The sequence below is a fragment of the Dermacentor silvarum genome, chromosome 1 (genome assembly GCF_013339745.2).
Source record: "Dermacentor silvarum isolate Dsil-2018 chromosome 1, BIME_Dsil_1.4, whole genome shotgun sequence".
NCBI classification, from domain to species: domain Eukaryota; kingdom Metazoa; phylum Arthropoda; class Arachnida; order Ixodida; family Ixodidae; genus Dermacentor; species Dermacentor silvarum.
The window spans coordinates 93,505,682-93,520,955 of NC_051154.1; the positions used below are offsets into that span (position 1 = coordinate 93,505,682).

Genomic DNA, 15,274 nt, shown 5'->3' on the forward strand with positions numbered 1-15,274 from the left:
GCATTACTGCACAGAACAGCATGTGTGTAACATGAAGCATACAACTTGGCCGAAACACTCGGACTGAAGTTGAAATAACCTTACGCCAAGCTACAGAGAATACCACTGTGACAAACAAGCAGTGGGATGACAAGGGGCTGCTGGCACATGGCACTAGGAGCCCACATTCTTGGAGACAATTCCTTTGCTTTCCGAGTTGTCATCCTCATTAAGGAAGCTTAGGTCAACACCTTCGAGGCCTGTACAGTTACCACCACGACTACCACCTGTGGCGCCAGCATGAGCCAAGAAAAGGTCCTTTAGAAAGCTTAGCTCCTTGTTGAGGATCTTGATTTTGGCTACAAGTGCTTCATTCTCGGCTCTCAGTTGAGCAACCTTTTGCTGCGTCTCCTGAGCACGCTGCTTGGACTTGGTACGAGACTTTTTGACAGCCAGGTTATTACGTGCCCGATGGATGCGGTACTCCTCGCTGTCCTTGTCCAGAAGTGCTGAACGCTTGCCTCGACCCATGCTGCTGCTGCTGTCACTGCTGTTGCCACTAGTTTGCTTGCGTGGTGCCATCAATGCTTCCCACCACTCGGGGTCTCTCTTACATTGCATGCGGCCCTTCGGCACTGCCTGCCTAGGCCGAGATGTGTGCTTCTGGCAGAAAAACCTCTGGGTGGGAAACACATCAAGCGCATTGTGAGACACAAATGCATTGCCTTATCAATAGTTTGCTACAGTGAGAAAAATAGAAGCACCTGAATAATGCAAATTCAAAAGCATGACCCTATATGGGCTTCATAGTGCAATTTGCAGAGTCAAGCTGAAAACGAATATTTTATGTGCCAGCCAATCAACAATAGTGAGCATTAAAAAATGGATAAAAATGGAAGCTTCTCCTTAGGGCAATTGAAGCCAAATTCTATTCACAAAAAGTTAATAAAAAATTTGCCACACTATATCTAATTACTAATAAGAAAGGAAACACTTCATAACCAATGGTGTTTTATGCCCCAAAGAAGCACATTAGACCGTGAGGAATGTCACAGTGGTGAGGGAAAAATAATAATTGTTCTTTACTTTTTATACTTTTTCCTCACCGTTTCTGCTACCATGGCAAAAAAGTAGCAATGCTGACACCACGCAACTTCAAATGTTGGCAGCTGCATTAAACAAAGATAATAACCTTTATGCAGTACTTATTGTATATCCTTCAGAAAAAGACACAGAAGCAACAAGCACTGTCACTATGTGGTCTAATACAGGTGCCACACGGTGCACTTCTGATCGCAATCGAGCCTGATCTGGATCAAATGCACTCACGATTCTGGCTTCTTTGCTCAATCTGCAGAAGGGAGCCAATCGTGACCGAGAATTTCGAACCAAATCGGGCTCGATCACAATCAAAAGTGGCCAAGTGACACCTGTATAAGACGTGGTACAGTACAGAACTCATGCCATGCAAAGCAAAATCGCAATAGTAGTAGTGTTGTCTGGTCCCCCCATGCATCACCACCAGCTTTTCAGTTTACCAGCTCTTAACAGCCTTATTCAGCTAAGACTCATAGTTTAAAAATTATCATTTTGTGCAGGTTTCAAAGGCATCTGAATAACCTATATACAAACAAGACTGACATAACAAAACAACTGAAAACAGAGGCTATCTAGGTACAAGCCGCTGACAAACTCAGTACCCCCATCTAAATTTTGCCAATAAAACGGCATTCATCAAACAGAAACAATGAGTTTCTACGAGTGCAGTCCTTGCTTGAAAATTTTGATCTGCCATGTAACACACACAGAGCTAAAATAGTATAGGCAAAATTAGCATCTGAGCTATACTGAAAATGGGTGGCAGTGTTCCATAAATTCTATTTAACATTAGGTACCATTATTTATACATGATGCCCGACATAGCACTTTCTAGGCAATGTTATAGTCACAAGGTACACTAGCTTGATCGGGATTGGAATCAATAGCGATCGAGAAACTCGATCCCGGTCGGGCTCGATCACAATCCAAAGTTCACCGTGTGACTGGGGTATTATATTATACATGGCAACATTTCTTGAGGCAGAGTGACCACAAGATTCTTTCCGATTGCTCGCTTCCAATTTAGCATAAGCACTACACGATAGCTATTATTTCGACATCTATTGTTCTTGGTTCTTACATCTGTTTTCATGGTGGCATGTCACTCTTCTTTTCCTCTTTGACTTCGAAACTGAATATTTAGTTTCAGCTCCACTTCGTACTCTTATTCTCTTTTCTTTCTGGGGTTTTACATGCCAAAACCAGGGGCGGTATTCTGCAAGAGTCTACCTAGTGGACTGTCCATTTCGGCGGCCGTTCATTCGCTGCTGCTTGACGTGCAGGAAGGTGCCACAGAATACCGCCCCAGTTCTGATTCTGAGGCACACCATAGTGGAGGGCTCCGGATTAATTTTGACCACCTGGGGTTCTTTAACGTGCACTACAACGCAAGCACACGGGCGTTTTTGCATTTCTCCTCCATCGAAATGCGGCCGCCGCGGCCGGGATTCGATCCCGCGTCCTTGTGCTCAGCAGCGCAACGCCTTAGCTAACTGAGCCACCGCGGCGGGTAGTATGAAAAGACTAAGGTCTGTTCTTTTCCGCAATCACATTTAGCTAGCAAGGATAATTTTACATATTTAAATGGTATCGTTGCACTTATATCTTCAAGTAAACTAAATGCCGATCTTTAAGTAAGCTAACTACCGAAGGACTTACCTTTTATCTCAAAAATTGAACCTACTCGAAGTCTACGGGACTGGTTCACGACTCTTGATGCCAGGCAGACTCTTGATGCCAGGCAAATAGAACGCAGCGACGACTCCCGCAAATCTCTCGATATGCCTTCCGATCTGAAACGGCACCGTAAATAAAAAGTGTTGCACACTGCACATCACACGTCTGTCATCAAGTACGCCTCAACATGCAGGTTTGTCGGGATATCTCTGTGTTAAAAACCACGGTGTTTACGTCACAAGGCTAGGGTTCGTAAAGCCGTTTGTTTACTACTGTCCCTAACATGATGGAAAGAGGAAATGAGCGGTACCTCAATCAATTAAGAGCAGCAGAAACTCTTAGCAGAAACCCAACGGTTAATCTCTACGTTGCAATTGATCCAGGGAACGCAAAAAACATCCTGAGACATATAACATTAGCAACGTACACTTGCACAGAACTGACATTCCTCGCAGCATGAGTAAGTTCTGTTTACAAAAAGATACACGTGGAAAATCATGCCTGATATTGAAGTAACGATGCTCACGATAGCAGTACCGGATCAAAAATTTTAACTGGAAGTGATCACTAGATATAAAGCAAAGAATGTCTTACACAAACACAGGCACAGCTGCAAGATACGGCACTCAAACAACACCTCGCACGAAATTGCATCACAAAACGACACCGAAAAGCAAGTCACTTCAGCCGGGAAATAAGAGCCGACGGTGGCCGTTTGGGTTTGGCCATTTACAAAAAAAAATTCACCGGACGTTTCGTCACCGACTGTTTCCGGCTCCTCGTGTGGCCTGATGCGCTTGACGGTGTGTGTGTGTGTGTGTGTGTGTGTGTGTGTGTGTGTGTGTGTGTGCGTGTGTGCGTGCGTGCGTGCGTGCGTGCGTGCGTGTGTGTGTGTGTGTGTTTTTAATGTCTTTTCAGACGGTGGCCTTGAAAACGCTGCGGGCGGTACAGAAAGTTATGTTTGCTTGCTTGCTTGCTTGATCCTCATCCGTGGCGCTTACCCACTACAGGGGATTGGCCAAGAAGCCGGCGGTAAAAGGTTAAACAGAAGGGGCAGATGGAAAAAAAAATTAAAAAAAAAAAACTAGACGAAAAAGTAAATCAGGGTGAAGTAAAGTGTTTATGATAATTTGGAATGAGATTTACAGAGCAGAGACAGAATTAAAATCAATGTAATTGTATAAAAACAGCAAAAAAATGGTGGTATTAGAATAATTTCGAAACAACAATTAGCGATTTAATGAGTTATCCAATTATTTATTTCGAGAATTAACTGGGTAGTCTTTTTGTGTCACAGATATAGTCACAGAGGGCCACGCAGATGTTCCTGTGGCTAAAGCCTATTGATCGAAGCCCCGAAGGAGAGGATACTTTGAGTAGTTAGAGAAATACCCAATTTACGGAATGAAAATTCGAATTCTTCCTCTGATTCCTAAAGCGATGACAAAATAATAGAAAGTGGTCAATGTTTTCGGGTTCCTGACAGGTAGGGCACAGAGGGGACGGTACCAGACCGGGCCTGTGTAGGTAAAAATTTAATGGTGGGATTCGGCAGCGTAATTTTGTTATGGAGATCTCTAATTTACGTGTGGGGCACCATTTATTGTCCCACGAAAAGGACAAATGATTAAATTCCGACATTTGGATTTTTAGTTTTGTAGAATCTTGTAATAGGGAAAATTTTCTAAACCTAGCCGCAGTGACATATATAAGCCGAACTAGGCATGACAGACATATAACTGGTCCATCAAGAGATATCCGCGCAAGTGTGTCAGCCATTTCATTTAAGAATATACCACGATGGCCTGGAACCCATACCAATCGTACCAGACTTAGGAGGGGTTAACAATTTAAATGTATTGGTTACAGTAGTGTCTGCAGATGAAGTGAGCGATGTACATTATACTATAACAGTGAATCAGTCACTATAACCACTGTTGAGTAATTTGAAGGAAGTTTCCGCAGAGCTAAGATAATCGCTGCTAGTTCAGCCAAAAATATGGGTGTGAAATCCGGAAGGCGTACTGCATAAGACCAGGATAGTGATTCTGAGAAAATACCCACACCCGCTTTCTCTTCATTCATTGACGCGTCAGTCGCCTCGCGCAGAGACGCGCTCGTGCCGTCTCTGCGCGTTCGTCGTCGTCTGCTTCCACAGCTGGCTCCTATGCCGCTCCTCATGCCAAAAGAAAGACAAAGTTAATTTAAGATAGAGTGAATTCAGGCGCTTGAACCAATGGCCTTCGGTGGGAGTAGAATAATTATAACCCTCGAGTTTATGTGGGAGTCGAACCCACGACCTTTGGTGTTAAGGTGAAGTTGCTTAAATCACAGTTATATATTTTGACTTAATTAAGGCACTCGAACCCACGACCTTTGGTGGGAGTCGAACTCACGATATTTGGTGTTAATTAGGGCGAAGTTCATTACAGCAACGTCAATTAAGGCACCAGTAACAATGCATTCGAATGAGAATTAATGTCAAGTAATTTAATGAATGTCTCTTGAGCGACATTCATTAAATTCACTCGTACAAATGCCCCCTTTGTAACGACTACGCTTCCCTATATCACACCACATGGGCATGCCCCAATATACAGGTAGCCCGGACCGCATATACCCAACCCCACACCCGAGCAGTGGGAGGCCGTGCTGACTAGCTCGGACCCTCGTGACCAGCAACAACTGGTGCGGCGGGCCCGGGAGACAGCAAGAGCCGCAGGAGCCCTGGACTGAGCTAGGGCACCTCCCAACACAAGCAGGAAGATGCCTGCTTTTTTTTTTTGTTTTTTTTTCTCTTAATTAATGTTTTTCCTCCTCCTCCTCCTCCTCTTGAGCGCGCAGGCTTTTGCCTTCACCCTCTTTCTGGCGTATGCTAAAGTGACTGTCATTTTTTTGTCTTCTTTTTTTCTTTCGCGCACAGCTAGAGCGTTGCGTTTGTCTGAGGACGAGCGACGCCGTCCTAAAGTCGCAGCACCCGCCGCGATGGCATAGTGGCTATGTTGTTGCGCCGCTAAGCACGAGGTCGCAGGGATCTAATCCCGGCCGCATTTCGATGGGGGCGAAATGATAAAACGCCCGTGCATTAGGGACACGTTAAAAAACCCCAGGTGGTCAAAATTAATCCGGAGTCCCCCACTACGGCGTGCCTCCTGATCAGATTAAAGCGCGTAAAACCCCAGAATTTAACAAAGTTGCAGCTGAACAGCTGAATTTTGGGCGTGTTGTTATGAGGGTGCAATTCTTCACAGTACGTGTTCTGTGGTACATTCCAGAATGGGCCACCTATTCTCTCTGCGTGCGCCTCCCCTTTCTTCGGTGCGTTCAGGGGGTGCAGAGCTCGCATACAAGATTGGACAGCCGATCCCACGCCCGGGGCACGCGTGGAAGCCTCGGAGAGTCTAGCCTCGGCGAGCCCCCAACCATGGAGTTTTTTTCCTTCCTCCATGCCCCCAACCAACGCCTCCTAAATAGACTTTATAGGAGCCGTTGCCCCAACCCCCGTACCAACCCGGATACAGTGTACTAGAATTCTAGTACACTGTAACCCGGATCCCAACTTTGCTGTCGATCTCATTGCCCCTTAATTCTCACTTCCCGTGGCCTGAGGAGATAATCTCGGAGGCAAACGAAGGCCTCCATTTGCCGGTATTATTTTTATTTTCACATGCTAGTATGTAAGTTGTGAACAATGCGAGCCATCCTTCAATAAATACATTTTTATCATCATCATTTCCCATGCTAATTATGATCATGGGACTAAATCACACAGCTAATTCCTCCCCGCAGAAAGAAGCGCGCGCACAAATAAGAGGCGCGCGCAAAGAGAAGGAAGAGGCATTGAAGAGGTATACGTGGGCACCATGTTTCGAGGCAACAACTTCTATAAAAAAAGTAAGCACCACCTTTTTGATGTGTCCGCTGGTCAAAAACGGCAATAATTGAAACCACCACCGCTGCGTTATCTCGATCACAGCATCGAAACAGCGCCTCTCACGCTGATCCGCTAACAGCCGTAGTGCGTGTAAAAGTGAGCGCTCGACAATGCTTGCACGCATATCACTACCTCACACGTTCCCCAAATTTTTTTTTATTTAACCCTTGCACCGCCCGATTCTTGGCCGTGGTCTCCCAGAGTGGGTTGCACTTGGTCATTATAAAATCAAGAGTTTTGTCTCGCTGGCACTGTAAATTAGGGTTTGCCTGACTCGAATGAACTACGCACTACTAGGCGTCTTTTTCAGCTTTAATTAATGCCTTAATTTTCATTGTAAACTAGAAGCGCGCGCATTCTCATTATCATGTTGGTCATGTTAATAATTTCCTTTTTTTTATTTTAAAGCACATTTCAGCTAGGAGCTAGATAGCAGACAGCAGCAGCACGTCAGTGTGGGCCGGGGAAGCAGGAATGCTAATATATAGTATTAAAATGCAAGACGGCTGGTCTTCCTGCTTGCGCCTTGAGGGGGGGGATCTCAGTTCCAGATCCTGCGGCTTTCGCTGTTTCCCGGGCCCGCCACAGCAGCTGCTGCTGGTCCGGCGGGTCCGATCTAGCACAGCTTCCCAGTGTACTCGATGGTGTGGTTGGAACGTTCGGACATTCCCTTATTCGACAGTGTGCGAACACATGGTGGGGAGTATATGGCGTGAAGGAGGCTGACTCGTGGATATTGGCCTGGGGTAATAGATAAGACTTTAAATTGCAATTTTCTAGCACTGATTAAAAATAAGAACCATGATAAAGAGGTCAAATGCTAAAGGCGAGCTTCGATCTATCTTGCGTTTTTACATGAACTAAACTGAGCAATATATGTTCGTATGAAAATTTAAAAAGCTTTATTTACTTGATAGCAGATGCACTTCAAAGTTGTGTGGTCATGTTTTAAGCAGTTCTAACAGTTCGCTTTCGTCGCTCGTCGTTGGTGTCGTTGTCGTCGAGGTTTGTTAGTTTGTCCCCTTCCACCACAGAAGAGACCCCGTCGATTTCGCTGGCGGCCGCCATTTTGTTTGGTTGTTTCTGAGCTGCAGTGAACGCCGTGCTTTGCACCTAACTACTATTCTGCCCATATTCCTAGAGCAATCTTTTGTGGGAGGTATGAAAGAAAACCATCATTCAATACCCGTTTGCTTGTGTGCTGTATAGATAATTAGATCGATAGCTCATGACGGGATTTATGAAGTGCCGTGAAAACTCGATTGCTGTGGCTAGTACCAAGCGTTCTGGTAATTTTTGTTCATTTGAACTGACAAACCAAGGAAATTAGCTTCCACTTGAACTGTGAAGGCAATCATAGAGAGTCAACAGCTTTGTAAAACTGTTGCTCGGTCACTACCCGAAGAAGTACGCAATACTTGGGTTTGTTTTATGTCGCACTGCTCATGTGCGGCGTCGACCATTTTGTAATGGAATTACCCTGTGTGTAGTGGACTTGCTAATTTCATTACTGTCATGGAAAAGTGATGAACTTGGCATATCTTTGTGCATTTGACGGTGGGGCTGCAGATATGAGCCGCAGAGTTAAATAGCCAAGCTTTACGGTTAAGTAATAGGTACGTGTCAAAATTCGCTTGATCACTGCTAGCAGCATAGTGCTCGTTCATGTCATATGGCTTGTCATAGTATGTGAAACGTTTGGTTCCATCAACTGACTTTCCCCTCCAAATCGGGATGCTTCCTTAATAAGTTTCCAAAGCGCGTGTTCAAACATAATTCGTGGTGGTGGCCAATTTTTATTGACAATGCTTTTTGCGCATACCTCCATCACATAAAGAAGGCATCCATACAGGCAAGAAAAAGAAAGTAGTATGTTGAATAAGTCTTCATTGAACACTGAGGTAAAAAAATGAAAGAACTGTAATGGGATACCTACAATATGTTTAATTACTTTAGTTATATGACTGCTTGGTAAGGTTACTGCAACAATACTTGGTCCTAAACTTTTCTCGCACTTGGTGGCCTAATATTTAGCAACGTGCACTTTTGGGCAAGTTTAACTCAAAGGCTGTAAAATTCTGGACATAAAAGAGTAACAACTGCTGCACTACTTGCAAGTGAACTATTAATAGCAGTGTGCTATTTATACATTGGCCAAACACTGTGTGCGTGAAAAACCTGGAAATGACATTTTTTTTTTCTTTTTTTCCGTGATGTGTAAGGGCACTGGCGCAACTTGCACCCTTTTTTGAGACTAGTCGAGCTTCTAATTACTTTTGTACTTTTATCTGCAGTAGTGTCCTCCAGTGTGTGATTGACAGTGGCTTCCCGCGACATTTGTGACACTGCACTAACTCCTACCATAACTGTGCTTTTCTTTGTGCACAGATGCAAGATATTAAATCATCAGTTTAACAGTTTATTGTTGAAATGTCTGCAGGCTGTTAATAAGGTATGCTGCAAAATTACCTTAAAAGCACTGACAACCAATGCTTACGGTACTTTTTTTTTCTTGTCTGTGCAATGCAAATATTTCGTCCAAGGTCACTTTCTTTCAGCACTTATACTGTAGAACAATTTCTCATAACAAATTTTTCATCTGTGGTTACCACATGCCAAAAAAAGTGATGAGCAAGTGTGATGGCAGTTGTACAATAGAGCACAAAAAAAGCCATGAGAAATTGATAATTTATTTGATCAAGGTGACCCTCATGTGCTTTCAGAACTGTTAGGGAGATACTTTACAGCACAGTTTGGCAGCATTTTGTATCTCACAGGGAGACCACAGAATGTTGGTGAACTTGTAAGCCATGCAAAAGCGCGTAAGCACAATGCCAGGCTTTGAGGGATGTCTGTGTTCTGCCATTCTACTTGTAGCCGTGACTTCAGCACTGCTTATAAATGTCAACGTTCTTTACATCTTAACAGGCATATAAGATATAACAAATGGTTTTTAAAACTAAGTTTGTCACCATTAGGAGAGCTAACTTAAGTACTCCAATTTTGTGATCACATGAGGAGGCTGCAGCAATAGTACCAGTATGGTAGAGTGTCATGGTATGCAGTTCGGCACAACTTAGTGTCAGCTTAAAATTGTAATTTTTCTTTAAACGAACATCCTCATACCTGCCAACTTATGATTTTGTCGTAAAATGCCCGATTTTTAGAGCTGCTTTACGATTCAATTTTTTCATTTGCGTCCCATTCAGGGTAACATGTACTTTAAAAAATACAGGAAACAGTCCCCGGCCGAGTTACAAGCATGTTTTTTTTATCTTTTTTTTTAGAGAGTTTTAGAATAGGGGCCCCAAAGAGCTTTGCGGGGTTAGCGTTGGGGCATGCAGGAGTGAAGAGTTTTAGAATAGGGCTTTGGCGTTTGCAAATACTTCCGCTTGCAGCGCCACTACAGTGTTAAAGAAAAACTATTATAAATATTAAAATAACCTATACCATTTTATGGTAAGAGTAATTTTGAGGTTTTGTGTTTATTTACAATTTAGAGGTTATTCTATTAGCAGCAAGCGATTTGTTGCGCTTAATTTTGAGTAAACAACTTTACGTGCCTTCACCAGCCGAGCTAATCCACGTTAGGCCTTCGACCCATAAAATCGACAATCGAATTTGGAATCAGTGGCGTCTAAAACGAATCAATCTTCATTACACATGTTAGTTGAGGGAAAGCGATAACCACAGTCTCTTCTCCTAGCCTACGAATTTCATGCATTACCACGAATCGAGCCCAGTTTGATGCTCGGTTAGAGCCGTTGCTTCGATGGGTGCCGCCATGTTTGTTGACACAAAGCTTTTGGGGCTCCCGCTAAATCAGTGAAATAGCATGCCCAACGCAAAATCCAAATGGAGTTTGCGTCTCGCGGATGTGCAGTGGCTTCGACGCTATTTCTTTGGGGCCCCTATTCTAAAACTGTTTACCTGCTGGCGTATCTGGACTTACCCACAGCAGCACCACCTACTCAATTGAATCAGTGTATGAGGGCAACTGAATATTCAGCTGCCGCCATGTGAATGTTTATGAATAAGCATTTATTTTTGTCTGTAGCACAGACCATGCAAAGTGCCTTTGCACAGTGCCCCTGCAGAACAAAGTTAAATTTTTTTAATAAGCAGTCAACACCATGAGTAATAAAACAATGTCTTGTATATTTTGCCGAATTTCAGTATTTTTTTGCTGCTACTGTAGTATTTCTAACTGTAAAGGTTGGCAGGTCTGCATTCTATTTGAGTTTAGTGATATAAGGCATATTTTCATTTCCATCATAATCTGGTGACACAGTTTGGTCAGTTATTCATTCCTTTAATATATAGGTTTGTGTTCATGCACTATGCTTCATTGACCGTAAGTCAACCAACCCTATGTGCCTTTATCACATTTTGCCATTGCTTTTGTAAACATATTGCAGCAAAGAGAATACTAGACTAACATAATGTTTTGGATAAGAGGATGTGCAGTAGGAATAAGCTCAGGAGATAAGCCACATTTTAGATTCTTGTAAGATAAGTATACTGCAAAGGCACTATGTCCATTTCCTACTGTACTAGGTCTTCAAGAGCGCATTGCTTGCTGAAGTTGTAAACATGTGGCACGTGCCATGCACAATATTGTGAATGTGCATTAAGGGCCTTGAAGTGCAGTGTCATGTGTGTGGATGCGTGCTCAAGCTAGCACAGGTTGATGCTCATGCCATAGTAATCTTTAAGCTTGATTTTTATGGTGGCTGTCACATGAATTTTGTCATTGGATTTGTTTGAGGAGTTTAATTAGATGCCTTGGAGTGAAGGCTCATGTAGGATGTAATGCTTATATAACCCTTGGTTCTGAGCTGGTTAAGGTATAAATGATGCATGGTGAACACAAACAAGGACAGTGCACAAAAAGGAGCACTTTTCATTGTGTCTGTGCATCCCTTTAGTTGTACTTGCCATTACTGTCATTCACATTTCGATGGGGGCGAAATGCAGAAATGCTTAACTATTGTATTGGGTGCATGGTAAAGAACCCCAGGTGGTCCAAATTAATCCGGATCCCCCACTACAGCATGCCTCATAATCATATTGTGGTTTTGGCACGTAAAACCCCCGTATTCATTTGCTGTCATTTGTAGTACATTCCAGTGCATGTAGACATAAACAATGCTTGTAAGTGCAGTTGCCTCAGTAGCTGTGGCAGCCTGCTACAGTGGCCACATTCTGATGGTGGCAGAAAGCAAGAAAGCTTGTGTATTTATGTAAAGCCCAGGTTGAAATTAATCTGAAGCTTTAGGACAGTACTCTTCAATCGTGCTTCCTCAGTTGCGCTCACTGTTTGTTTATTGTCATCATTGCTTTCATGTTTGCTGTCTCACAGCTTTAGTTCTTCCTCTGGTCATCATCATGAGCCTACTGTATTGAATTCTGTACTAACTAGCAGTCATCTCACTAGCAGTCATCTAACTAGCAGACTCCACCTAGTTCTTTTTCATCATCAGGGTGTGTATCTTCTGTTTACGTTGGTGTTCATAGCTTCTTCAGTCAAGATGCTGTTTGCAGAATTGGGAGGCTTAATTTCCAGTTTGACAGGGGTTACGAAGTTTTCATTACATGGTGATCTTTGATTGTTTTCTTTCTTGTGTGTGATACCATGCAAAGACTTCCTTTGGGGTGATGCTTGGTGCCTTAATGATGCTGCCTAGCTTATCTTGTTTGAGGCACGAGTGTACAGTTTTATCTAAGGTACAGCTGTACATGACCTGTGTGACCAGGTAGCTGCCGTTGCCACCTGCATGTCATCTCTTATCCCTCATACATGCACCAAGCTTTTGGTGCGCATGTGTGGGAATAAACACCAGTGTGTTGCTTGTCATTTATGGAGCATTGTCTTTTTGATAAAGTTCATGCTTCTCAAGCCAATAAATTTGAACTGGACACTGAAGTAGTCTCAACACTGTGTTGTCTAGCTTTGGTTTTGTTTGTTCATGCAGCTTCAATTCTGTGCAAGGCTTCAATCGCAAATATTTTTAAACTCCGCTGAAGAAAATGTGTATGCTATATTCTTGTGAATATAGTACCCATGCATGTACTCTGTGCGACTTAGTGATCAAAATAGGTCTCTTTTTCAAATATGTTCAACAGGTATCATGGCAGATGACCTTGACGTGGAGGCCTTGCTGGAGGCACCTTATCGAAAGGTGATTTTCTTCCTGTTGCTTTTGTGTTGGGAAAGCAGAAACAGCCATATTTTTTAACGCTGATAATGTTGCTAAAGCCTTTTAGATTCTAAGTTTGTGCAGGTACCATGTTTCTAATATTGTCAAGTTAAGGTTAACTGGCAGATAATCATTGCAATTAGAGTAGTCTTACAAATTTTAGTCCTTGTAAAGCATGATGCTAGCTTATGCCAACATGTGTTGTCATAATTACCTAGTATGATGCACATTCTTTGTCAGCGAGGCATTATTCTGAATGTTTGCTTTTGAAACTGCCACTGGGGCGTCACCTCTACATAATGTGTCCGCTTTGTGTCTTATAGACCCCCCACACTAGACACCAGCACTTCTTCCCTAGCTACCATTGGGACACTGCAAGAAGGTAGTAACCTCTGAAGGGCATCATCACTTGACCTGTTCTTTTATTTTATTTTTATGATTATTCTTATTATTTTTATTACTTTACTTTGATGTAAGAGCACATTTTAACTAATTTAGAATAAGAGTGCTTAGCATATTTTTGCTAACGCAAATGCATATGTAAAATACTCATACTGATAGTAATGTCAGCATTATGCATATAACATAATGTGCAGTTCATGTCTGGACAGGCCCAAGCCTTGTCCGTAGTCACTGTGAACTTCTGCTATGCTACATTTTGTCATGATTTGACGCAAGGATCATTTCCTTGTTATCAGGCAGTGTGAGGCTTTTAGCGCGTCTATTGCACAGCCGACGTCGACCAGGGTCACGCTTCTGAAATGGTGTACCATTCCTCTTGTCTCAGGGATGGCTGGGAAAAGATGGCTGCCGCCCCTCCCCCACGTTTGAAACTCTTCAGCGAAGCCATTTTCCTTGGAGGCTGATTTCTCGCAAAACAAAACGAAAGCATTTGTGAACAAAGACAATCGCGACTTTTGCTCCTTTGGAGACATTTTTTTTCTCTTCTCTCCCTCTCTAGGTCATTCCAAGAACAGATGATTCTCTCTCTCTCTCTCTGTCTTTGTCTAAATGTGCTTGTATGTGTGTGGGCTGATTGTGTGTGTGTTTGCGCAGAGCTTGCAGGCTTGGCTCCCTTGTGCTGCAAGTTATTCTGTCATCCTGTGGACAGATGTTTTCCTTACAAAAGTACAAATCTGCAGCTAGTGAAGCCATTGTCAGAGTGAGAAGGTTGCAGTACAAGTATTGGAGAAAGTGTGCAGCAAAGGAAGTTAAATGCTAGCCTTACTGATTACCAAACCTTACCTTTTATTGTGATGTTTAAAAAGTTTGAAATGCATTCCTTTCACAAGCGTCGCACCGATTTCTTTTTTGCATAGCATTAAATCATAAATGTGCACAAATCATAAATGTGCATTTGTTTTAGGTAATGGTGCAGCACAGCAACATTTGTAAAATAGAATTACTTTTTAGGCTACATAGATACTTTATTATTCATGAATCGAAGGTCCATATCAGATAAGCCTTACTCAGTGGAAGGACTAGTAATAGCAATGTTCATTTGGTTTATTGTGATCCGCTTGCATGTCGCACACAAAATGGGAAGTAATATTAAAATATAACACTACCTAAATGCACTTGCAAGCTGACATAATGCACACTCAAGGACTATTGCATTTTGCCTCATGGTACACAGGAAGTATTTGCATGTAGCTAAAAATATCCAGAGTGTGTGTTTGGGGTGAATGTGCATGAATGGGTGTGGATGGCATGAGTGTGTTTGGTTCCATCTTTTGCAGGTATTCCAGGATGATGTATCAGGTAATATTGAAATTGTAGTGTCTTTGTATTTTCGTTCATTTTTAAAGGTGGTACTGCATTATATTTTGTGATTCTTGAACATCTGATGCAGGGCTGAGCTGAATGGTGACGCTGCAAGTTGGTTACAGTCGGTGATTGTGCCTTGTGATATTCTTTGCTGATTTTATCCCTTAGCCTCCCTTCTTACCTTAGTATACATAAAAAGGTTTTTTTTTTTGTTTTTTTTTTTTACATGTAAGAAAGGGGCTTGCCTACTTGTGGCCTGTTCAGAAAAGGAAGCTGAAAAGCTCCACCAGCTTCTAAGCATTGTCTCCATGCTGTAGACTGGTGGCGGGGTGCTCCTTTTCTTTGCCCCTTGTAAGATAGTTCTTGCTCATTTTGTGCTCTTCCCCCCTTTTTTGCCCTCATCCCTGCCCCTTCACTGTTGAACAACGTACACATCAACGGCCCTGACCATTCGACTTCTGGCCTGGCGGATACGGCGGGTGTCTTGGTGCTGCTTTTTTGATCCTCTCCGCGCTCACAAAATCTCAACAGGAGGAGGTGAATGGTGCAGGAAGCCTTCATCAAGCAAGTTCATCTGGAGAAGGAGCTAAGGGCTCGGCTGACAAGGAGAACAGGCAGT

At 43.0% G+C, this 15,274-nt stretch overlaps 1 protein-coding gene and 1 long non-coding RNA gene across 4 annotated transcripts in view; one reads left to right on the plus strand and one right to left on the minus strand.

The window, feature by feature from the left end:
• Positions 1-418: 418 nt before the first annotated feature.
• On the minus strand, positions 419-3,466 carry LOC119432552 (uncharacterized). The gene is made up of 3 exons (XR_007467997.1): positions 3,349-3,466; positions 2,737-2,870; positions 419-657 (listed from the first exon to the last, which is right to left on the minus strand). It is a non-coding gene; the product is annotated as an uncharacterized LOC119432552 (long non-coding RNA).
• A 4,250-nt stretch (positions 3,467-7,716) lies between these two features.
• Positions 7,717-15,274, plus strand: part of LOC119432574 (RNA-binding protein 39-like) — a 104,064-nt gene continuing 96,506 nt past the window's right edge. For 2 of the 3 annotated variants that reach the window (XM_037699745.2, XM_037699738.2), the window contains exons 1-3: positions 7,717-7,847; positions 12,815-12,870; positions 15,187-15,272. In XM_037699745.2, coding sequence (XP_037555673.1) covers positions 12,820-12,870; positions 15,187-15,272 — 137 coding nt within the window. In that variant the 5' untranslated portion in view covers positions 7,717-7,847; positions 12,815-12,819. Of the gene's footprint in view, positions 7,848-12,788; positions 12,871-15,186; positions 15,273-15,274 lie in introns of all 3 variants that reach the window. The other variant, XM_049671055.1, reaches the window with a different exon arrangement.